Source organism: Mus musculus, chromosome 5 (genome assembly GCF_000001635.26).
Source record: "Mus musculus strain C57BL/6J chromosome 5, GRCm38.p6 C57BL/6J".
Taxonomy (NCBI): Eukaryota; Metazoa; Chordata; class Mammalia; order Rodentia; family Muridae; genus Mus; species Mus musculus.
In genome coordinates, this window is record NC_000071.6 from 141,966,685 (window position 1) to 141,993,210 (window position 26,526).

General features: G+C 47.4%; 1 protein-coding gene across 2 annotated transcripts in view; it reads left to right on the forward strand.

Moving 5' to 3' along the window:
- Sdk1 (sidekick cell adhesion molecule 1) overlaps window positions 1–26,526 on the forward strand; it is a 974,090-nt gene that overhangs the window by 725,188 nt on the left and 222,376 nt on the right. For both annotated transcript variants that reach the window (XM_006504712.1, NM_177879.5), the window contains one exon: window positions 8,894–9,030. In XM_006504712.1, coding sequence (XP_006504775.1) covers window positions 8,894–9,030 — 137 coding nt within the window. The remainder of the gene's footprint in view (window positions 1–8,893; window positions 9,031–26,526) is intronic.

Below are 26,526 nucleotides of genomic sequence, written 5' to 3' on the forward strand. Positions count from 1 at the left end.
CAATGCCTTTACGGAATGCTGGGCGTGATAGCATGTGTCTATAATCCCCGGGGCGGGGAGACAGAGACAGGCCATCCAATCCCTAGAGCTTACTGGGCAGCCAGTCTAGCTGAACTGTTAAGCCAAGCTGCAGGTGCAGTCTCTGTTCAGACTCTGTCTCAGAAAATGAGATGGGCAGAGACAGTGAGATGACTCAGTGGGTAGAGGAGCCTGCCATGCAAGTGTTGTGATCTGAGTTCAACCCCTGTATCTAACAGAAAGATGGGAGAGAACAATTCACTTTATACAAGCTGTTCTGTGGTCTCCACATGCACATGTATGCTTGCACGCAGCACAAACCACACACACACACAGACACACAAACACACACACACACACACACACACACACACACACAGACAAGCCACTCACACACATACAAAGCTCTGGGGACACCGCTGCACCAGTGATGGCCAGAGTGACGATAATAGCAACAAGTCAGAAATGGAGGGCATCAGGTGCCTCTCAGAGAACCTTCTAGTCCAGCGCTGTCACATTCCCATGATTGCTCAGACAGCAAATAAACAAATACGGAAGAAAAAGATGAATAATGCCAAAGGGACAGAGAGGTACTTAGGCCTAAACAGTGTCCTTCAAAAGCCCGAGAGAGCCCCCCTTTCTCTCCACTTCAGTTAAAAGCCACTCTGTTAAATTAGGGCTGGGAGTTGGTTCAGTTGGTGAAGTCCTCACCTGGCAAACACAAGGACAACGTGATCCTTAGAACCCACATGAAAGAGAAAGGCAGGGTCCCTGGAGCTCACTGCCCAGCCAGTGTAGACAGACATCTCCGAGCCTGAGAAAGACCCCAGAGTACAAGGAAAAACATCAACAGCTCCTGAAGTACAATGTGTAATGTTGACCTCTGCCCTTCATACACAGGTACACATACACACAAATCCACATGTACACACACATATGTACACACACACACAGGCGCGCGCGCACACACACACACACACTTTGATCATTTAAAATGAGCTTGTGGGAATTCCAGTGGGATGTCCCCATGCTCATTAGCTCCGTGGTTGATCATTTCAGCTTTATCTCGGGCAGAAGCTGGCTGAGTGACGCTTCATGCCCACATTCCTGGTAACAAGGCTGTTGATTACAGCAGAACCGTCAGGAGCCAGGATGACCACAGGTCCATCCCACCTTACCGTGGGACTTGGAGCAGGTCGCCTTGTTCCTCTCCCTCAGTTGGCTCAGCTGGCCATGGCGGCACTGCCTCACAGGACTGTCATGGAGTGGAATCAGCCAGTGTTTTGTCAGTTCTGTGTTGAGCCCAGTAGAAGAGGGACTCTCGAGAAAATAAAGCTCCTATGGATTTCTCCCCACCACAGAAGGAGCCCAGTTGCCTCTTGTGTTGTGGGTCTCTTTGTCTTGAAGTTGATGCTTCCATCCCTGAGACTCTGTGTTACTTTTGACCATGGCCTCATGACCATCTGACATGACTCCTGCCACGGAGCCCTCAGGGCCTACCTCAGCCAAGTATACAGTAAGTGCCCACTAAATGCCTCGCCCCACTTGCTAAGTTAAAACAGGAGGATATTTGCATTATCCAAGACAAGCAGTGTATGTAAGCTCTGATTTAATCCCCTCTCTAAAATTCCAGATGGTTCTGTGATGTGTCCTATACATTAGCAACAGAGATCTTCATCAGTAAACATGGTCACCTTGAAGGCTAGAGTTGTAGCTCAGTTGATAGAGGGCTTGACTAGAACACATGAGGCCCTAGATCAATCCCTGGGCATGGTGGTCTACCTGTAGTTTTAGCTCCCTGAAAATGGAGCTAAATGCCTGGAATTTATGGAATGCCTGGAACAAACCAGACAGCTAGACTAGCCAAGTCAGTATGCTCCAAGTTCAAAGGAGAGATCCTGCCTCAATGAATAGTGTGACATGTGGTCAAGGAAGACACCTGAAGTCAACCTCAGCCTTCACAATCACATGCACACATATGCACACACGTGTGAGCATGCACAAGTTCACATAACACCAATCACACAGGCACAAGACAAATTCCAAGGCCATCCTTGGCCAGTCTGGGATACCTGAGACCCTGTCTCAAAAACAACAAAACAAACAAACAAAAACATTGTCACTTTGGGTTTTGATCCTGTCTTTCCTTCTAGTTTACTGGTGCTGCAGTGGCAGGATCACAGTCCTGGGGTAACCCCATCTCCCCGAAAGCATCTTGCCCTATTGAACGTGCCAGAAAAACTAGGTTCCTAAGGCGTTATAGAGTGATTAATTGTTCAATCATTTAAAGATCCAATTAGCATCACCTGGCCCCTCCTGCAGTAAGAGTCTAATTCTTAGGAGCCTGAAGAACAGAGAAAAATCTAATTTACTGAGCTGACTGGAAGGCTCAGACCCTGAGGCATCAGGAAACGATTCTTTCAATAAACTACTTCTGACAAAGACATAATAAGGAGTGAACAATCTGACGCCATCCCCCACCGTTATCAGGCCCCGAGTCTTCCTCCTCAGAGCAAAGTGGAAGAAGATGGGTTTGACCAAGTCACGATTTGTGCATCAAAGGGGCAAAGCTTTCCTGATGGAGAAAGACTGACCTGGTCCTCTTTCTCAGGAGCAATTCTCCCTTGGCCACAATTTTACCAATTGTTCAAAACTGTTCCACCCTCATGAACACCACCCTTCTCGTCTCCCCCCGCCCTGTGTGAGCTACTATGCCATTGTTAATGCCCAATAATACTATGGTCTAAGTGACTTGGTGCCAATTTCTCCATCCCATTTCCATTGTAAGGTGACTTGGAACTGGCCTCCATTTCCATCGCTCCTTTTCTCTTTGGCTTGTCCCCATTGGGTATTGTCAGGTCCAAAAGAAACTCAGGACAAATGACTAAACTATGGTGCCTATTAGCATACCAAAGCACATGCTGGCCTCCAGGGTCACTCAGTCCCAAGGCTCCACTCAGCTCTACCCACCCTACCCCCTACCCTAAACTCCAACTCATGGGCTTCCTTTCTGATACATTTTGTAAAACTCAGTATGATGCACCAGGAAGGGGTGCCTTAGCCGGCCCATGCTGAGGCACACACACCCCTGCCCTGCCAGGTACCAGTCATAGAGTAGGTCTAGTATAAAATGCAGTTTATTTGGGAGCATGGGAAGGGGGATTGAGAAGTAGAGGCAGAGAAAGAGAGGGGGCAGAGAAGGACAAGGAGAGAGGAGAGAGAGGAAGAAAGAAGGGAAGAGGTCAAGAGGGAACAGAGAGAGAGAGAGAGAGAGGATGAGGGGGAAGGAAAGGGAGGGGGGAGAGGGAGAGGGGTCAGGGAAGTGGGAGTCAGAGAGAGAGAAGGGACAGAGAGCACAGGAGAGGCCAAACAGTCTTTTTCTAGTCAGCCAGGCTAGCCTACCTGGCTGTTGCTCCATAACTGTTGGGTGGAGCCTAGAAGGAATGCTAACAAGCTAACCTCCTCCCCCAGCATCCGATAGCTACGTGACTGCCATCTAGGCCACATAAGCACTACACCCTCTCCCCCCACCCCCTCTTGTTCCTCTGTCTCTCTTGTTCCTCTGTCCATGCTTCTCTTCCTCTCTCCATCCCCCACCCCTCCTCTCACGGTCCACTTCTGTGTCTCCCTGCTCTGGACGATTCCATATGCCTAGGGCTATATCTCCCTCATATTTACAATAAAACCTTCCCCTCAACCGTACCTCAGAGCAGTCATGTCCTCACTTTATACAGTCATAACCATCTGAGAACCTCCCAAAACATCATCCATCCACCCTCCTCTTAAAGCTGGCAGTGGCATGCTTGGGTATAGTCAGTATACTCTTACTGGATAAGATTCAGAGTACATGCAAGCCTTAATTATCCATTACTGACCTGTTGCTCAAGGGTTTTCCCATGATAACCATCATCAAGTTAGGAGAAAGCCTCGTGCTGGGGACATCTCAGTAGTTAGAACACTTGCAGCATAAGCGTGAGAACCTGAGTTTAGATCCGCATCACCTATGTAAAAAGCCATTTCTAGTGGCACGTGACCATAATCTCAGTACTGGAGAGGCAGAGACAGGGGAACTCACTAGTCACTCAGTCTAACGGAATCAGTGAGCTCCAGCTTGAGTGAAAGACCCTGTCTCAAGGGAGAGGGTGACTGAGAAAAGCATCTGCACGTGAACATGTGATGGGACACACATACACACTCACGCACATACACACGCACACACACATACACGCACACACACTAAATACATGTAAAAAAACAAACAGCCATATGTGAGCTCCTAGGGGTCTTATTGTGTACATACGGCAAGCCAGGGCAAAGACTGCCTCTGAGGCTTTGTGTGTGTGTGTGTGTGTGTGTGTGTGTGTGTGTGTGTGTGTGTGTGTGCATCTGCTGATGGGGATCACTCTGTGTCCACACAGTGACCTGGAGCACTGGCCACTCCTGCTGCTTTTCAAGTTCATGTTTGTTGTGTCAGACCAGCTTCTATTATGAGACTGTCTTTGCAGTGGAATTCAGACACTAATTAATTGGAATTAGCACAGACCTACTAGTCAAGGGCATGCACTCCAGAACAGCTCCAAGCTTCAGGCAGCAGCTGGGAGCTTGGGGCTTCCATACCACCTACCAAGCTAACCAGCTGGGGCTTCTCCTACACCCTCAGCTGCAGAGTCTCTACACAGAGCTGTGGCTCTGGCTGCAGGTTTTATAAAGGAGAAAAAAATGCATGACCAGATCAATAATGAGCTGGAGAGTTGGGAAACATCTGAATCTAGCCATGTATGGGACAGCTGTAGTATGCAGCTATGCACATGATCTGCATGAAGGCAGACATGCATGCGTATAACATATGGGGCAAGATCCAGTCAATTCTACATCCTCTTATGTATGGCTTTCACATCTTACCTCATGACACCAGCCAAGGACACTCAGCAGAGCCACATCCAATAGACATTTCCTGATTAGCTGAATGCCTCCAGCTTCCTTCTATCCCACAGAAGTCAGAAATGGAGTTGACACTCCAGCCTCCAAACTCATGGCGCCTTTATTGTCCTGGACCTACCTACTGCCCAGCTGTGTAACCCCATAACCAGTCATTGAGCTGTGGTATCCCAGGAATGACAGAGACAACCCCATCCCTCAGGATATCCCAAGGATTTAGAAACTCCGTCCATTCCAGACCAGAAAAACACTATTTTTATCAACAGTTTTACCTGGGTATTTTTAGACAAGTACTATACTCTTGGTTTGTGTAAAAATGAATATCACCAACTTGACAGAATCTAGAAACACCAAGGAGACACACCTCTGGGCATTTTAGGGTTGTTGTGGGGGATTTTAAGTCAACTCCGGCAGTTTTGTCACAGCAACGAGTACAGTAACAAATGGCCGGTTTCTACTTAGGGCCATTCAACAACGTTGGTCTTGTTTCAGACCAAACCTAATCTATCTTGGAGGAAACAAAAAGAAATGGGGCTTGAGAGTGGATATTATCATCCTGCCCTCCCTCTTGAATAGTGTTTATTGGGGTCTAATGGAGGCTTGGCTATCAGATAAGTTAAATAGAAAGAGGAGCTTCTTATCTGATTTCAAACTTGAGTCACAGTTAAGGAGACCACAAGACAATATTCCACACTCAAGACTTGTCTTGTGTGTGTGTGTGTGTGTGTGTGTGTGTGTGTGTGTGTGTGTGTTATCTCACGCTAACACACAGCACAGTTCTATCTCTATGAAACATGTTCATTTGCTAACGGGTAGATGGGTGAGAGTGCTATGCTCCTTACACAGCTGAGCACAGACAACTGCATCAGTTGTGAAATAGAACAGGTGCGTTTCTCTCTGGGCCACGCTGAGGACGGAAAGGACTTGAACAGGAGCTATCACCCCAACCCACACGGACATTTTTAAATGAAAAGTATCAGGTTTGGGGCTGGGAAGAGGCTCTGTGGGTTACGCACTTGCTATACCAGCAGGAGGACCTGAGTCTGGATCTCCAGCACCCACATAGAAAGCTGAGTGTGTCCAGATTGAGGGGGCATGGCTGAGAGGCATAGAAGGAGGGGAAACTAATCAAGATAGATGAGAGCAATATCTTTTGTTTTGTTTGGGGTTTGGGGGGTTTTTTTTTGGTTTGGTTTGGTTTGGTTTGGTTTGGGGTGTGGTTGTTGTTGTGTCCTTTTGTTTTGTTTTGTTTTGTTTTGATTTTGGCTTTGGTGTTTTGAGACCAGGTTTCTCTGTCTAGCCTTTGCTGTCCTGGAAAACTGTCTGTAGACCAGGTTCGTCTTGAACTCAGAGATCTGCCTGCCTCTGCCCTCTGAGTGCTAGAATTAAACACGTGCATCTCCACTGACCAGCAAAGAGTCTATTCTCAATGAAAAGGGATTTTTTTTTTAAATTAAGATTAGAAAAATCACTTGGGATGGAGAGATGCCTCAGCCATTAAAGGCTGGGTAAAATGTAAGAAAAATCCGTGTACACCTGTCCACTGGAGAAATGGATGCCAGAGGATCCCTGGGCTTGCTGAGCAGCCCTTCCAGCCAAATCTGTGAGCCCTGGGTTCAGGAGAGAGCCTGACTCAGAAAAGTATGTGGGAATGATTGAGCATGACACCGAACTTCCACCTGTGACTCCACATGCAAATGCACACAGATGCACATACATGCACATGCACACACACACATATACATGAGCACACACATAGTCAAGTATACAGGGAGCCATGGTACTGTGTGCTGAGATTCCATCATTGTTAGATCAGATGTTAGAGAGTCATAGCAAGTTCAAGGCCAGTGTAGCCAACATAATAAGTTTCCAGGGATGATGGATAGATGACAGATAGATGGATAGATAGATGACAGATGGATGGATGGGTGGGTAGGTGGATGGATGAATGGATGGATGACAGATGGATGACAGATGGAAGTTCCAGGCTAGCCAGGGCTAGTAAGACCCAGCCAATCAATGAAGGGATGGATGGATGGATAGATAGATAGAGCTCCCAAGCTTCCAAAATATCAAGTTGAATGTTGGCATTTGATCTGATCCATGTGGTTCTCTAGTAACTGATATCCAAGAGAGACCCAGAACAAATTAGTGGGGACACAGGTCACCACTTGGAAGCCTTCCCATCTGTGGTACCAGGTCTGTTATGGGAGTGGCCTCCATGAAGAAGGAGCATGGGGCAGGCCCAGATCCCAAGTCCCAGAGATGTAAGGCTGAACCAAACTTGCACAGTTTCAGTGTCAAGGTAGAGACTTCATACTGTCTCCAGTAAATCCCAGCAAAAACTTGGTTTTGGTTTGTTTTGGGTTTTTTGTTTGTTTGGTTTTTGGTTTTTTGTTTTGTTTTGATTTGAAATTAGTGACTTCTTTTTTAAACTTATGTACCAGAGTTACACTTGCACTTTATGGCCTTGTCCGTGTGTTATTTACTATTTCTATAGGTGTTTCATTGATTTTTCTCACTACATCTACTCATAAGAGCTTTCCCCAGACCTCTATTACTCTCCCTAAGACAGAGCTACAATATAACCTCATGCTGTGGATAATTTAGGCAGTCCACTTGTCTAAGAAGCAGGGAGTGTGGAAACCCCTCACACTGGGCAGATCCTCGCCGCCAGGCACCAGGCTTTCCTCTTTATAGGGCTTCTGGGTTTACATGAACAGCCTCTAGCTGCATTGACAAATAATTGACTACATTTTGTCTCATTAATGATATAATGCCAGGCCAGGGGTGTGGCTCGGCTGGTAAAAGGCTTCTGCAGAAACAGGAGAACATGAGTTCAGTCTCAAGCACCTATGTAAAAAAAACTGGGTGCAATGGTGAGCACCCATAACCTCAGCGCTGGGGAGACGGGAGCAGAGGATCCTTACAGCCCCCTGGCAGCCAGCCTAGCTGAATGAATTGGTAAGACCACCTCAAAAATTAAGTGTAGGCGTTCGTTTTAGTTTCCTTCCAATTGCTGTGATAAATACCTTGACACAAAGCAACTTGGGGAAGAAGGATTTGTCTTAGCTCACATTTCCAGGTCATGGTTCATTATCGTGGAGAAGCTGATGTGGCAGAAACTCGACGCAGGTAGTTGCATCATATCCACAGGGATAAATGAATTCTGTGCTTAATGCTCAGATGGATCTCTCCACTCTTACACAGTCCAAGTTTAAAGCCCAGGGAGTGATGCCACCCACAGTGGGCTGAATCTGCTCACTTCAATCAAGACAATCAAGACAAGCCCCTATTGATATGCCCACAGGCTAGCCCGGCCTAGACAATCCCTCCTTGAGATTTTCTTCCCAGGTGATTCTAAGTTATATCAAGTTAACAGTTAAAACTAATTATCATTAATACCTGACTCGATCTCTAGCCTACATATGCACACACACACACACACGCACGCACGCACGCACACACACACACATACACACACATACACACACGCGCACACACGCACACACACACGCACGCACGCACACATACACACACACACACACACACATACACACACACACACACACACACGCGCGCACACACATACACACACACGCACGCACGCACGCACGCACGCACGCACGCACGCACACACACACACTTGCATACACAAAGCAACAAGACAAAATAGAATGTAATAAAAGTACACACAGGGCCCCTGTGAAGTTACCTGTGTTGTGATTGAGGAACCGCAAAATTCACATCAAATTATGTTCGAATTACACCACAGGGAGTGGGTCTGGTCTTGGTTTGTTCTTAGGGGACCACAGAGAGAGGACTAGTTCATTCTCATTCCATAACCGCACACACCGGCTCTTGCCATCACGGGCATCAGATGACCCATAAGACTGACTTCCCTGTTTTCTTGTTCTTTTCACTTCCTTGCCTCTAGTGAGCTGCCTCACCCACCTCAAAACCTGCTGGCCAGCTTGAGTCCAGCACGCAGCCACTCGGTGACACTATCTTGGGTTCGGCCCTTTGATGGAAACAGCCCGGTCCTTTACTACATTGTGCAAGTATCTGAAAACAGTAAGTAGCGAAACAACTGTCAGCCCCAAACATAAACCAGATGTGTGTGTCTTTGTGTGCATGCATGTGGGCGAGTGGGGAGGCATGGGATGGGCCTGGGAAAACCTAAGAGGCCAGAGGAGGATGTTGGAGGTCCTGCTCTGTCACTCCTAGCCTTACCCCACCCTGAGACAGGGTCTCTCACTGAACCTGGAGCTCAGCTAGTGACCAGCATGCCCCAGTGATCCTCCTGTCTCTGCTTGCCATGGCACTGGGGTTACACAAGTGCCAGAGATCTGAACTCAGGTCTTGTGCTTACACAGCAAGTGTTCTCGCTAACAGGGCCATCTATCTCCTCAGCCCCAGACACCAGATTTCATGTGTTCTTAATGGCATGTCCTTTCCCCACCCCACAGCTGATGGGGACACTTGGCCATGCTTCACGGGTAACAAAGCAAAAGCAAGATGGTGTGTAGGAGAGGGAAGAGCCATGTGGCCTGGGGGGTGGGGGTCCTTAATGGGCTCTCGAGAGGGCCTGGACTTGAGACCAGGCCTAACCAGAGTAGCTAAGTCCATGAGACTGCCTCAGAGGTTCTAGCAGACAGTGTTATCCCTGCGGCCTGTTGGAAAGGGGGTCACGGTGCCTCCTGGAGCTGACCTCAGAGTGGGCAGTAGCAGGCCTTTACATCTTCGGAGGGTTTTGTAACTTCCTGCCTGTCGTTTGTGGAAGCCCATGAACAGAGACAGGAACTAAACCTTTAGATCTGCACTTTGTTCAGAGAGCAAGCCCTCTGAGAGGACAGTGGGTCAGCATCCTAAATGTTTGCCTACATCTCGTCATCAGTGATGGGTCCTATGAGGGAGTGGGGGGCGCAGGCAGTCAATCACCTCAGAGCTGTTCGTCCCCTCAGGAGGTCAGCAGGTTTCTGAAACTTGTAGTGTCTGTGCAGCTGCTGCATCTCTGGTCCTCTTCCTTCCATCTGCATGTCAGGCATGCACACAGTGCCTGAATCCAGTTAGTGCCTGCTCTTGTCAACCTGTACTCCTCCAGGGCACCTGGGATGGAAGGGGTTAACTCAGAACAGTGTGTGTGTGTGTATGTATGTATGTGTGTGTGTGTGTGTGTGTGTGTGTGTGCTGCTGGTAGCATATGTGTACTGATTCCTTCCTATGACAGAGCCAGGTGTGTCTTTACATTGCAGGGTATGAAGGTCTCCATCACTTTTCTCTAAGGTAGACATGGTACTCAGTAGAGCATAGCCCTGTGGCTTCCTCCCTGCTTCCAAGACACTTCCTTAATCAACTCTGGCTTCCCTCCTCCCTCCTCCCTCCTCCGTCCTCCCTCCTCCGTCCATCCTCCTCCCTCCCCCCTCTTCCCCCCTCCCCCACTACCTTCATGCCTTTTCCTGCTTGCTCCTCCCTGACCCCCTAGTGACTCTGCCAGCTCCTCAGTGACACACACCAGGGATGTCGGTCAGCAGTGACAAGCGCAGAGGCACAGCTACACACCATCACGCCCGGCATCCTGAGAAATCCCCTTTAATCTTTTAGGGACCTCAACTCAAATAAAGCTAGATTCCTGATTTCACCACAGAAAAGATTCAGGGTGAGCCAGCAAGAAACTGAGCCTGCGTTTATTAAAAGACAACTTTAATATGATTTTTAAGCAGGAGGATTAGGAAAAAGTGAGGTAGTTGGGAAGAAAGATGGGCCTGGGCTTCTGCCCCTCCGACCCTTTGTAATATTCATGCAAAGGCCATCTTGGTATTATTGATGCTGTTACCCTCAAAGTGTTACCAGGGGACCTAAATGAAGTCATAAGGATTAGGGGTAGAGGGCTGAGGGGCACCTGACAGTGCTGACTCTGACAGAGTGAAACACTAGCTGGAAGGTATGCAGGACAATGGGGCATCTTCCTTGTAAAAGTTAGCGGTCTTGTTTAAGATTCCCAGAGAGGAATGAGGCCCCAGGTAAGGCCCACGTATTCAGGCCCCAAGCCTGCTTCATGTCTAGGTTAACATTCTTCTTGGAGATGCCTCTGTAGAAAAGAGCCTTGTCTCTGTGTTGGCCACCTTCACAGCAGACGCTGTTGCCTGAGTTGGAATTCTCGCCACTCCGCTGGCCATAGCTTAAGCCAGACTCCAGTGTGAGTAGATCCTTTCCTCCCTGTGCCCTCCTCATTTCTGTCCTGCCTCAGAACCCAGCCCAGAGGCGCCCCCATCTCTCCCTAGTTGTTGCAACAGACATAGATGCTTTCACTAGCATCTCACCATCATTTCAGCCCTGACCTCGGTCCTCTTTTCCCACCCAGCATTTCCTTCACCGGGAGCCCAGTTCCTATGTCACTCAAGCCACAGACTGGAAACCGTTCCCCATACCCTCCACCCCACCCACCCGAGCAGCAGCAGTTCTGGCCATCAATCCTAGGCTTCTCTGACGCTCTTGCCCAGGCCCTCTCAGGATCCCAGTAAGGAAACCTCAGCTGCCCCAGTTGCCTCCCCAGGCCCTGCATCCGTTTTTCCTTTCTTAGCCATTCTTTCTACAAACATCAATGCTGATTCTCTCCAAATAGCAATGGACCTGGCCTCTCCCTGTGAGCCCCTCCCAGCTCCTGCAGCATCCAGGACAAAGCCCAAAGTCTCCAATCCTGAGTAACCTCCCCTTGCTACAAGCTTTCTCTTTCTCACCTTGCTGGGCATGCATCAATTACAAGGGCTCCACTTTGCCCCTCAGCCCCTGCCAAAAGGGCCATGTACCGCCTCCATGTTTCATCCTCTACTCAGAATGCTTGCAGGGATAGTGTTGTCCCTCGGCCACTATTCTCCTCCAAGGGGCTCCACACAGCACAATGTAACTTTTGGGCTATAAGCTAGGGTCTTCCTTAGCATTGTTTTTTTGTAAATCAGGGATGGGTTCTAGGTAAGAATTCTACCACCAACCACACCCACAGCCTTTCATTGGTGGGTTCTAGGCCAGTGCTCTACTGATGACCCACATTCCAGTCCCTTACAGGGGCACTTTAGGCAGCCTCATCACCACAGGATTCTAAGCATGTGCTCTACCATACAGCTATATTTTATATCCACTTTCTGGATCCTAAATCCATGCCTCAGCCGCACTAGCAGGCCTGGACACAGCTCACAGGAGATGTTGGAGTCAAGCCTTTCTCCCTCCTTCACCTCTGACCTCACTTCCTTCCATAGAGGAGGCAATCCTGGGACTAGGCTGCATGATAACAGTGTTTCCGTTTAACCCCCAGTCAGAGAAGGAAGAGACAGCATTATTTATTAAAATAACCTTTCAGAAGACAAGGTTTTCCTGAGGATGTCATGGCTGTGTGGCCTTTGACGATAATGTGTGTGGAGAGAATGTGACAGGAGCAGAGCTCTTGTCATCTGAAGTTGACAGATATCCACCATAAGGACAGCTTCCGGCAGGCATCCATCTCCTGGAGACAAAGAGCCGTGTTCTGCTCGATTTTGTGTCCCTGTCCCTGGAGTTTAGTATCTACTCTGAAAATGAGATAACATGAATCTGGCAGAGCCACCAGGATAGACTTATGCATGACACTATTCCCTGGGGAGATGGGAACAAACATCCACTCACCCAAATAGGGAACCCGGAACAGACCATAGTAACAATACTACCAAAGTACAGTGAGTGCTTGGGGTCACCCAAAAGGTGACTTACAGGAGCAGGGTCCAATCAAAGGCAGCTGCATCATCAAAACCCACTTGTCATGACTGACAGGTAACGATTCAAGAAAGCTGGAACCCTAGAGCTCTCTGCACAACTTCCAGGCAGCTCAAAGGGTCAGAGAGTCTCCTCCCCTAAGCCATCTTAAGTGCTTATGTAACTTTGGGGATAGAAGGGGCCATGTCCATCTGGTAAGTTTCAGGAACTTCCTGAGGCTTTCCATTTGTTTACTTTCTCAGTTCTAAGGAGCCTCCCCTTAGCATGAGATGCTTCAGTTCAGAGGAGAGTGCTATACAACATGACATTCTGGGCAGTCTTCCACCAGGAAACTGTTCTACCTTCCCTTTTTGTCACCAAAGCAGGCACTGATTCAAAATACTACACAAGCCATTTCCCAACTGACAGCAAGACTTATTTTTCCAGTCAGGCATGCTGCCTAAATCAGAAGCAAGATTTTTATGTAACCATCCATCCATCCATGTTGATTGACCAGGCAGTCTGAGGTGTGCTGGAACACAGACATAAAGTAACTTCAGACAAGGACGTGGTCAAACACATCAGCGCTCAAGGCTCAATCAGTAAAGAACCTGATGTGCAAACCCAAAGACCTAAGTCTGACCCTCCAGAACTTACAATAGCAATCTGGGAGTGATGAAGCCCTTTGGTCATCCTGAGGCTGGAGAAGTGGAGAGCAGTGGATCCCTGGTGCTCACTTGTCAGCTAGTGGAGCTTAATCAGTGAGACCCACTGCAAAACCTTGTCTGGAAAACCAGTGTGGACAACTGAAAAATGATGGCCTCCACATACACATGTACACACATGCACCTGCACACATATGCACACATAATATACACACATACATATACAAATTTACATATGTGTGTATTATATACATATGTGTGTGTATACATATATGTGTGTGTAAATGTGTATATGTATAAACACACACACACACACACATATATACATTAGGGTCTGTCACTACTTTCTGTTTCTTGTGTGTTAAGGTTCTGCAGTTAAACCCAGTACCTTGGACATGCTAAACAAGCTCTCTATCACCCAGCCACCCTGCCAGCCCCTATCTGTCCTTACGCTTGACCAATGGTCACCAAGAGCACACAATAGTCAATTTAATAGGTGTTTTTCAGATGCTTCAGTTTGCTAAGAACATCCCAAAGACTGGCACTGACTGGTCCCTCACTGACCAGTTGACTCTCTCATCTGGACCCAGCTCGGGGCTGCCCTTCCTCCTGCCAAGCATTGAGAGGGCAGAACAGTTGCTGCGTGCTGGTCCTTGACTTCAAACCGTAAGATAAATCTATGGCCTTGGTGGAAGCAGCATGTGTTGTTACCAGTTGGTTGGTCGTATGCCTTCTTATCAGAGGGTCGCCTCAGTCATCTGGACCTGTGATGAGCTTTTTATTTTTATTAGGAACGAGTGCTGTTAAGAAGCAGCTGAACATGCAGACTAATTACAGCCAGAGAGAAGCGCTTAGCAGCAGGCACACTGAAATGGAGATTGTATTTGGCCCACACTCAACACTGAGGAGTGGACAGTGCTAAATAACCCCAGCTACCCACCCAACATGCCAGCTACTTGGGAGAGCGGCTGCTGCCAACTTTAGCAGCCTAGCAGGCTGACAGGGCTGCTGTTCTCCTGAATGCCCAGGATCCTGGAGGAACCAGGCAGGTGCGGCTCAGTGGCTGAGGCAGGGGCCTCCTTAATGCTTGATTTCACCACAACTCCTACCATTAAAGAAAAGCTTTCTCTGAGGTTTATAGACCACCATGGAGGAGCGTGGTTCCATGCACTTAACTAGAGTCAAAACTGCGTGGAGAATGTCTGGCCCCTGTAGTCATATTAGGTTCCTCTTGCCATGAAGTTTGATGGTTCTCTTGTTGCAAGTGCCTCGGTAAGCTAGAGGCATAGACAGAGCTGACACTGTCATAAGACTGATTCAGGGTACCCACCTGGTGAGCTGAGGTAGGCAGGTCTGGAGATACAAGCAGAAAGGGCTTCTCTATCGAGCTAAATTCCTGGACCTTCGAGTAACATGAGAAGTTGGTCATAAAATGAAAAGCAGTTTTCTTACTTTCTAAAATATGTACTGACTGTGGCCAAGAACGATGTGTCTATGGGGTCAGGGTTTTTAAGGAGAGCTGTTGGGAAAAGAACTTGAAAAGCTCTGATGTAGACCAAGGATGCAAATGAATGCAGGTCTCACCAGGCGCCTCCTCTGACTTGATTTCACCGAGGCTTCTCTTTGGGCCATCTTAAAACTCTGTAAATTCTAGAAAAGTCGCTACAATTCAAGTAATTCTGGTCTGTAAAAATGAAGATGGATGCAAATAGATTTTATGCTATAGAAGGTAGGGCTGTGCCTGATTGTAGCTCTGTAGATATTGATCAGTTTTGCTTCTGTTTGTCAATTCATTTTAGCATTATTGATGTACGTACGTACGTGCGGTTTGTTTCTTTCTTGACACAATTGGAACATCTTATTGGAATCAGCGAACTAATTAAAACTGTGATACAGGACTGGGGAGACCATTCAGATTCAGGGAGAGACCCTGTCTCAAAAGTAATGAGGGGTGCAACTGAGGAAGGCACTGACATCATCGACCTCTCTGGCCTGCCCATGCATGCACACGCACAGACACACACACACACAAGCACACACAGCAGGCACATCTGCCCATGAGTGCACATACACAGACACACACACACGCACACACAGCAGGCACACACACACACAGAGAGCAGGCACATCTGCCCATGAGTGCACATGCACAGACACACACACACACACACACACACACGCACACAGCAGGCACACACACACACACAGAGCAGGCACATCTGCCCATGAGTGCACATGCACAGACACACACACAGCAGGCACACACACACACACAGAGAGCAGGCACATCTGCCCATGAGTGCACATGCACAGACACACACACACACAGACACACACACGCACACACAGCAGGCACACATACACACACACACAGAGCAGGCACATCTGCCCATGAGTGCACATGCACAGACACACACACACATGAGCAGGCACATCTGCCCATGAGTGCACATGCCAGACACACACACACACACACATACACACACACATGAGCAGGCATATCTGCCCATGAGTGCACATGCACAGACACACACACACACACACACACACACACACACACACGCACACACAGCAGGCACACACACACAGAGCAGGCACATCTGCCCACGAGTGCACATGCCAGACACACACACACATGAGCAGGCATATCTGCCCATGAGTGCACATGCACAGACACACACACACGCACACACGAGCAGGCATATGCTCAAGGTTCTTCTGTGTTTGTAAAAAAAAAAGCTGTGATGCTCCTTTTTAAATAAATTTATCACTGAACTTAAATGAACATTTGGCAGTATTAAAAATGCACACTCTCAATGTAACACTGCAAGTTTCCATAGAAACCCTGATATTTAGGAGAGGTGATTCCCATTCCTAAACTGAGACCCTGCCTGTTTTCCGTGGACTGGGCCAAGGCATCCTCCTGATGAACAAGAGCTGCGGTTGCCTTTTACCAGTTAGGAAGAAAAATCAAGTCATTTTCTTAAGATAGTTTTTAAGCTTAGTGCCTGCTGCCGCCTGCCTATCTCCTGGTAAGTTATCCATGCTATATTTATATTTTAAAAAACATAAATACCTGATGATACTAGTTCTTAGGTTTTGCTTTTAGTAAGTGTGAGTGTTCATAGCTACAATTTTGTATTTCTAAAATTTAGACTTAGTTATAAGATAAAAATCTTTGTACTTTAGTTACAAATTTATATATACTCATAGCCAGGTATAGTAGTGCACACTTGTAACTCCCACACTGAGAGAGTTAAGGTCTGAGGATTGTGAGTTTGAGGCCAGCGTGGGCCATCTATATAGTGATGCCCTGGCCCAAAAGAAAAAAATTAATAGACTAGAAAATAGTCACTAGAGTCCTTCATTCCATGCCTGGGTCACTCTTGCTACATTCTCCATCACGTGGCTGCATCATTCAGTCCCTCTCGGCCTCCAGGTCTCCCTCACTCCGGCTCCTTCTGCCTAAAGGAGAGGGCTCTGCTGGTCATCACAACTTTCCGACCCTCCCTCCCTATTCTTCACTGGAGCCATATCCTGCCTCACCCCTGTCGCACCCCTACCACACCCCGGTTACGCCTCACCACACCTCTGCCAAGCCTTGCCATCCTGAGCCTCCTTCTTGATTGCTCCTTCCATTCTAGAGCCATCCTGAACTCTTTGCTCCTGTGGCCCCACCTCTGCCCCTTTTTTCACTCATGGATGTGTTGGGGTGAGCGTATGCCTACAGATGTCCATGCACGTATGTACACATGTGTGTGGAGATCAGAGGACAGCTCAGATGTCATTCATCAGTTGTCATCTACTTTGTTTTTTGAACACAAGGTCTCAAGTTACAGAACTCACCAAGCAGGCTGCAGTGGCTCACCAGTGCGCCCCGGGGGTTCGTCTGTCTTCATTTCCCCAGCACTGGGATAGCACATACAGACTACCACACCTGGCTTGTTATGAGGTCCTGGGAATTGAACTCAGGTCCTCCTGCTTGCTTAACAAGCCCAGTACAGGCTGAGCAATCTCTCCCCTGCTTCACCTCTTATTTTGCTGTCTCTCCTTGCCCTGATAGACTCGATCTTCTCTCCTGTCCCTTATGTGTTGGTGGTCCCTGAAGCGTCAAGAACACAGCCTCCTCATCCAGCTGCTTGACCAATGACTCTGTGTGCCTCTGCTATTCTCCTTCCCCACAGAGACTTGTCAGTGTATCTCTAACTGAATCCTCCCCGAGCCCCAGTCTGCAGTCCAAGGAGGCTACGCCTGGACAGCTTCCATGCTCAGACAAGTCCTCCTGTCTACTGCAGTACTTGTCACCTTTGCCCCAGAACATGCTTCCTCTTAGCTATGTGAAGCTATTTAGGGTTCCTGCCACATTCCCCCCACAACCTACTTCCTTTTACCCTCTCCACAACTGCTGATGGAGTAGGAATGCCACTCTGTCCCATTGTCCTGTGTGCCTCCCTCAAGGCCATTCCTCATTGAGCCACTGGGAGCTGCTGCAGAGCAATTCCTAAAGGGAGCTTGGCTTGACTAAGATCGAAGGTAGGAAGTGTTATGTCCCTTTCCGCCTTTAGGAGGTGCTATTATTTGCGCTGAACCATACACTAGGCCCAGCCAAGGGAATTCCTCCTCTGGAAACCCCTTTATGGGAGCCATAAATGCTCCACGGAGCACTGTGCAGCAAGACAGGGAGCTTGGTTCATAGGATAGGCTACATTATTATAATGTAACCCAAAGGTTACATTGTATCCAATCGCTGGCCTATCTTCTCACCGTCTTGCTATCCTAAGTCTATCCTCTGTAGAACTAGTCGCTTGAGGAATAGATTCTAGGCTGATTAGCATGGGAGACAGTACCATTCATCATCTGGCCACTGTCTGCCTCTCCATATTTGTCTCCGGCCTCTTACTGGTCTGCTTTCTCTGTGCTTCGGCAGCAAGCATTGCTTGCACTTCCCTGAGCATGTCTGAGAATTATCTCTTCCCCAAACCCCCACCCCTCCCATTCCTGACATTCTGTGATCCACTTCTACTTATCAAGTCCTGTCAGCTGTGCCCAGAAAGTGTCAGGGGCACTTTCTTCCTCCCTACTATGTCTTTCCACAAAGATGGCCTAGGTTGTGCTATTCCCATCTTCTCCTCAAGGAGGCGCAGCCACAGACCGTCTCTGGCATGGTAAACACAGTCCCGGCTCCTCTGTGTGCTGTCCGTGGTACTGAACCACGCAATGGGCGATGACAGTCCTTAAGGTACAGTGACAACAGATGGCAATCGTTTTGTTTTGTTTTGTTTTGTTTTGTTTTGTTTTGTTTTTTACTAATCTCATTCTTCAGGTTTGCAAAGACCACCTCCTATGTTTTCAGCAGACTCGTGGTTGTAACCTGTGTCTTCCATCCGATAGCTGCACACGTGTACATATTTTTGATCCCCAGCACAGCTGGACATGTTTTTTCCAAGTTGCTTAGCTTTTTTCTACTTTTCTTGCTGTGATCTGTCAGCTTTCTTTCCCCTATTTTTCTAATGAGGATTGGGTATTTCTTTCGTCTGTCATTTGTGACAAGTCTTTTTGCTTTGGTTTGGTTTGATTTTTTCCAATTTTCTTTTTGCACTTAATTTTTGTAGATTTTATTTATTTATACTGTAATCAGGATTTCATGTATCCCAGCCTGCTCTCAAATTTACTGTGTAGCCAAACATGAATTTGGAATTCTAAACCTCCTGCCTCCATCTCCCACTTGCTGAGATGGCAGACATTTGCCAATATGCCTGGTTTATGAAGTACCGGGGATTGAATCCAAGGCTCAGGGCGTGCTCCCTACCAACAGAACTTCATCCAACCCAGCACTGTGGGTTATTTTTGACAAAGAAGTGTTTGATTCTTATGTAGTTTAGTCTGCTGCTGTTTCTCTTACGTTTTCTTCTAATTGCTTTTGTATTTGGATATTTTAACATTATCAGGTATAAAATAAATATCATAGATTTGCACCTTTATTTTAAGTAGTTAATTTTCCACATATGTAACATATGTAATTCACCTGGAATATAGGCATATTATACAACTTTTTCTGGTTTTCATTCTACACACATGATTTATTGAACAATCCACTTATTTATAATGCTAATTTTTCACATGCTAAATGTTCCTGTTTTTAAAAAAACAACAAACAAACAAACAAAAACAAACAACCCAGACTTGACATGGTGACACATACCCTTGATTTCAGCACTGTAAAAGGGAAGCAGAGGCAAGAGAATCTCTCTGAGTTGGAGGCCAACCTAGTCTACATAGCAAGTTCTAGGACAGTCACAGCTACATAGTAAAACACTGTCTCAAATTTAAAAAAAAAAAAAAAAAAAAAAAGGTCTGGGATGTATTTGGACCTAGTTGGTCATCATCAGGTGTCTTTGGTTGGGGGGAGGGGGTGGTTTTGTTTGTTTTTCTACTTGTAGTTCTTGTAACATTTTAATGTGTTTTAAATACAATGACTTCCCTCATCCTCCCAGATTTTACTATTTCTCATCATGAGAAAATAGAACTATTGTGTGAAATTGCAAAAAAAAAAAAAAAAAAAAAAAAAAAAAAAAAAACAACAACAACAAAAATACAACAAAAAACAATTCCACTGAGGAATAACACTTTGACTTTGACTGGGCCTCATAATGTCCTCCTGCCTCCGTTTCCCAACTGCTTGGATTGCATATGTATGTGACTTACAGATGTATGTGACTACGTCTGTCTGGGTTTCATTGAGATTTTAAGGAAGGAGTTAAAGCTGTGCTGAGTTCTATGAAGACTGACTTCTTGGTTGACCCATCTGCCCATCCAGAGGGTCCTGCACTACTACTACTACTACTACTTCTTCTTCTTCTTCTTCTTCTTCTTCTTCTTCTTCTTCTTCTTTTTTTGGTTTCTTGAGACAGGTTTCTCTGTGTAGCCCTGGCTGTCCTGGAACTCACTTTGTAGACCAAGCTGCCAGGCTGGCCTCAAACTCAGAGATCCACCTACCTCTGCCTCCCGAGTGCTGGGATTAAAGGCGTGTGCCACCACGCCCCAGCTGGGTCCTGCACTTCTGCATTCACTCTCAGGATCGCTTTCCAACCCCTTTGAGTCAGTAGCCAGGAGCATTCTGCTCTTTCTTTCCATCAAGGTTGTCATTGCTAAGGCAGAGTTTCTCACCCTGTAGGTCAAACTACCCTTTAACAGGTTATCTCACAGCAGATATCCTGCATGTCAGAAATTTACATTACAGTTCATAACAGTATCAAAATTACCCTTAGGAAATAGCAACAAAAATATTTTTATGGTTGGGGGTCACCACAACATGAAGAACTCTATTAAAATGTTACAGCACTAGGAACCACTGTCCTAAAGTGTCAACTCCCTGCTTTGTGATTTGGACTTTCCCACAGTCACCACCTCCCAGCTTGCCAAGGTTGGGACACAGGAGGCCTATTGTCATCCTGGCACTTGCTTTTCCACTGCTACTTCCCATTCTCTTGTTATTCTAATGATCTTTCTGTTGATCCTCTTAGTTTTCAAAGTAAACAATGTATCCTCTCCACTAATAGAATCCATTGTCTTCTCTTTGTTTTTCCTATCTTGCTGGGCTATCAGAATACTTTTAAATGATAATGAGCCTGGTAGAGTCGCCTGTTGTTTTGTTCCCCCCTGATCTCAGTAGAATATCTTCTAGGATTTTGGTGCCTTGTATAATACAGATTTCTTTTTGTTACATATTGAGTCACAATTTGCATAGAACAAAACACAGATCTAAGTGAGCTCTGACAAATACATCTATCTATACCTGCAGTCCATGCTTTGAACATGTGTGAATCATTTCAACTCTCTAGAACATCCACTGGGTCCCTGTCCCCCTCCCTTCCCCCTTCGACCCTTCGAATTCTCACCTCCACAAATCAGCTTTGCCTGATTGTGAACACACCCAGAAAGATGCTGGTTGGAATGGTTGATATTTCACAGTAAAACACACACACTCACATACACACATTCTCTCTCTCTCTCTCTCTCTCTCTCTCTCTCTTTCTCTCTCTCTCTCGTGTGTGTGTGTGTGTGTGTGTGTGTGTGTGTGTGTGTGTGTGTAAGGGCAGCCATGTGAGAAACTATAACCACCCATCTCTTCAGCTTTAACTCTTGCCCCAAGCTTTCTGTTACCGAGCTTAGCAGAGCACCACCAGGTGGACTGCCAGAGATGTATCCTCTTCTAGCCATTGCTGTTAGCACCTGGGCAGAGCCTAAATTCATCAGGAGACAAAGAACACTCAGGAAACTAAATCACAAACCCAGGGACAGGGGACATGGCCTAAGTTGGCATATGAACATTTTTCCAGGGAAATGTTTCTGAGAGTCAGGACCCTCAAAGGAGGAGTCAGAAAAGCCCTCTTGGACGTGAACCACATGTGGAGATTTGCAGGACCTGGGTATGTGTGCTACCCTCATAGGAGCTCCAGGGTACAGAAACCTGGATGCAGGAAGTATTGTGGCCTCCCTGCCATGCCCAGCACATGTATTTGCAAGAGCAGAAGTTTCCCAGTCCAAGAGAAGCCAGTGGCAAGGATTTTTTTTAAAAAGCATTTTCGATGTAGTAATATATATGTTTAAGTCCAGGGTAATACATGCTGATTGCAGCTAGAAAAATGTTAGCAGACATACAAAGAAAGACTTGCTTATCTGCCTCCACCACAACCAACTGTTGCTGGCAGTCTAGTGAATTCCCTTCGACACTGGAGAGAGAGACCTGTGAGGAATATGAAGGGACCAGAGGATGTCAGGCACATCCCACACAGAGCTGTTGAACAAGCTTTTAGGCAGCAGAACTTGGCAGGCGCAGAGAGAACAGAGCTTGAGGCTCCAGGCTGGAATCGTGGAGGGCAGTGTGGACAGTCGCCCACCCCTCAGTTGCTGATAGACATCCCCAGATGGGGGTACCAGGAACAGTCTGGTCTTTGGGAAACAGAAGGCTTCTGTGGAGTGTGGATCTGAGCAGAGCATCAGTGGTCATGATGAGCTGCAGCGTGTGAGAGGCTGTTCTGGGATTCTGCTGATGATAGAAAGTGTAGAATATTCTCAATTCTGCAGTGACCTGTCCCACCCAATTATTAGTTTTATGTTATTTGTCTGTCAATTTGTCAGTCTGTCTTTGTCTCTCTTTCATACTGAAGGCTGACCTCAGACTCGCTATGTAGCTGAGAATGACCTTGAACTCCTGATCCTCCAGCCTCTACCTTCTGAATGTTGGCTTGGCAGGCCTACTCCGATAGTGCAAGTTTATGTGTTGCAAGGCTTGGAACCCCGGACCCTGTGTTTTCCAAGCACTCGCTCCACCAACTCTCCACCCCCAGCCCACCTGTGCTTCCTTTGTATGTGTATATATGGATATCTGTGCACATGTGTGGGGGGGTACATTCACCCATGCATGTGGGTATAGGGGATAGAGGTTGACAATGGATGCCTTACTCTATTCTCCTCCACCTTGACTTTTGAAACAGGGTCTCTCATTGAAATTGTAGGCCACCATTTCAGCTAGACTAGCCAGGCAGTGACTCCTGGGTCCCACCTGTCTCTATGCCCTCCTCCCAGCGATGAGGTTACAGACATACATCACTGTGCCCAGCTTGGTTCTTGTACTTGTACAAGGAGCACTTCATCCACTGAGCTATTTCTCAGCACCTCTCAGCTTTCTGAAGTGGGGCTGGGTGTCAGCTTCTGGTCCAAGGCTAGCTTCTAGAGAACACTCTCTGAGGCTCCACACTCCTCTGAGCATCCTCTCTAGCATCACTGGAGGCCAGGACTCTCCCAACACAGAGAGAGCCTGGAAGCATGGTTTTGTTCTTTTCCCTAATGCCACAGGTGTCTTTTCATGTACAGACCCTTCTGCCTCACACACCGCACTGTGTGAGCTCATTTGCTCTGCTCTGCGAGCCGCTGCTGACTGTCATCACACAATATGTTAAACATCTTCCTCCACGGTTGCTATTATGTCCTTAAAAGCTGATGGGCTTTGTGCTGTTTTGCTTGTCTCGATGGCAGAGGCTTTGTTCTCTGTGCTTCAGAGTGCTCTGGTGCTGTCTTTGAAACTTATTGCACAGGGGTCCTGCTGACAACCTCTGGAGCTGTTCAGGAGTGCTTCCAGGTGGCTCGTTGTCCTGTGGGATTTTACATATTGAGCCTCAAGCTCCCCTTTTAAAATGCAGCCCAAGAGAAAGCACCTGTCACAGGTATTGATGGCCATTGTGGGAGCCCAGAAATGGACTAGGATGCGGGTACCAGGGCTCATATACAGGTTGTTCTCTGCCCTTATGGAGAAGATGGTTGACCCACGTATCCTCCATGGGCCTGCACTTGCCTTATGGAAGGCTCTAAACATCATGACCTACAGAAGGTCATTCCTTACTGTACGCATGTCACATGTGGAGGCCAGAGGTCAACCTAAGGTATCTTACCTCCAAAGCTGTTGACCCCCCCCCCTTCCCTCTCTTTCTCTCCTCTCTCCTCTCTCTCCATCTCTCCCTCTGTCTCTTTCATCTCCATCTCTCTCTTCTCTCCCGCTCTCCCTCCCCGCCCCCAAGCTCTCTTCTCTCTTTCTTTCTTCTTTTGTTTTAGAAAGGGTCTCCCACTGGCCAGTAAAACACCAGTGAGTCTATACTTACCGATCAGAAATCTCCAGGGATCTGCCTGTCTCTTGCTCCCCACCACACACGGCATTGCAAGTGTGCACTGCCTTACCTGGCTTATTACACAAGTGCCACGGACCCAAACTCACATTTGCTTATGCATTTTCTCTGCTTTTAATGGTGGAGAAAATAAGGACTGAGGGATGGAGAAATGGCTCTCTAGGGTAGATCCAGGTTTTATATGGCTTATAAAATCCTGGAGCTCATGTTAACACACACACACACACACACACACACACCATTCAAAGGGTCTCTGCTAGGACTTTGTCCTGGTCTCATTCCTGTTGCTTTGACAGAACACTCTGACCAAAAGCACCTGAGTAGAGGAGAGCATTTATTTGGCTTAGAGTCCATCATTTCAAGGAAAGCAAGACAGGATCTCACTGCATCACACCCACAGTCGAGAGTGGGAGAGACAGATGCACCCATGCTACCTGCTGGCTGCGTCCACTCAGCTGGTTTTCTTTACTCAGATACAGTTCAGGGTCCAGCCCATAAAAGGGCACCACCCACATTCAGGGTAGGTCTGCCCACATCAACTAGCCTAATCTAGACACGCCATCGGTGACATGCCCCCAAGGCTTGTGCCCCAGCTGCCTTTAGATCCCGTCAGGGTGACAATACTAACCTCTAGCCAAAAGGGACATTTGGTGGCCACTGTTAGTGGTGGGTATAGTTCTCATCCTATGATTCCACTCTACCCCAGAGGCAGCAGGTCCTCAAATGCCGCCCTCACACAGCGGCACGGTCCACACTTGGAACCCACCCTATCCTCCAGGGCTACAGCATGGGGACCAAGCATGCCTGCTTTGGCTGGAGCTCTCAGGCGCCCTCTGCTCCAGCTGGTATGCAAATGCACATGGATTCAAGCACTTGCATGTGTGCACACAAACATACTCATGTCTCCCCCTCTCCATTTTTGGTATATGTGTTTGTACTTGTAAAGAGATTCCTGTGTGTGTACATGTGTGTACAGGCCAGAGGTCAACCTTGGGTGTCCTTCCTCAGGCACTGTACTGTTTTACACATAGTCTCTCTCTGGACTGAGAGTTCACCAAGTAGGCTAGGCTAGCTGGCCAGAAAGTCTCAGCACTCCTCCTGTGCCCACCATATTGTCTTGTTTTGTGGGTTCAGGGAATTGAATTCAGGTGTTCCCACTTGCAAGGGGAACTCTATGCACCAAGCCATCTACGCACCCCTTTGCTAGAGCTTCTCTTACAAAACCCAGAATCTCTTAGGACAGACCCTACTCAGAACTTTGTAACTGGCATTTTCTTCCTTCACTTATGACCAACAGTTTGCCAACAAACCCACCTTTTTAAATTGTTTTCTCTTGATAAGCTTACTGTTATAATTTAGCAGAGTTATCCTGTGTGCCTCACTTTGAGTCAGTCTCTCTCTCCCTCTATCTTTCTCTCTCTCTCTCTCTCTCTCTCTCTCTCTCTCTCTCTCTCTCCCTCTCTCCCTCCCTCCCTCCCTCCCTCCCTTCCTCCCTCTCACTCCTGTTGGTGCTGCGTGTGTCCCAGAGCTGATGCATGCTCAGATACCCTGTTTTCCCCTGCTGTTTGTTCCCTGTCTTAGAGCCCCTCCCAGAATCCCTCAGGATGCTCAGCCATCACACAGCCTTGGGCTTAGGCAGCAGGACAGTTTCTCAGTTGTCCCTCTTTGCCTTGACCGTGACAGCTTTGAGGATCTCTGGCGGTTTTAGGAACACTGCTCAGTTGGAGTTTGCCTGATGCTTCTCTTGTGGTTGGCCTGTGTGAGAGAATGTCCTTCTCCTCAGATCACGTCAAGGGCTCTCCCTGTCAGTTTGACTTAGCGCCATCATTGTTAAATACACCGTGTGTGTGTGTGTGTGTGTGTGTGTGTGTGTGTGTGTGTGTGCACGCGCGCGCACACGTGTCTGTCTCTGTGTGTGTATCTGTATGTATGTGTATATACATGTGCAAATGTTCATGTGTGTGAGACCATGTTCATGTATATAGACACCAAAGGACAACCTAAGGAATTGTTCTCAATCCCAGCACTCCTTGCTCTTTTGACACAAGGTCTTTCCTGGAGCCTACAGCCCACCTATGAGGCTTGGCCAGCAGGCTAGCTAGTGAACTTCCTGTCTTATCTCCTTAGCACTGGGGTTACAAGTGTGTGCCACCATGCCTGACCCTCAAAATACAAACAAAAAAATGTGGGTTCTGGAGGTTGAACTCAGTCTCTCATGCTTGCCACGCAAGCACTTTACTGACTGGGTCTCTCCCCTTGATAAGTCTTTTAAGCTCCAGCAATCAGCTTAGTTGGGCCTGGATTCGGCTCTCAGCTGCACCTGTCTTGAGTGTGCAGCCTGATCCCAAGGAAATGCAACATCTGTGCTCTCATGCAACATCTGCAAATACAGCCTGGGTGTAGTGGGAAGTGTCTCTGATTTACGTGACACCTCTTCTCTGTGACACAGCTGAGATCTTTGTGGGCACAGGAGAATGGCTCAGTATCTTGACCATCTC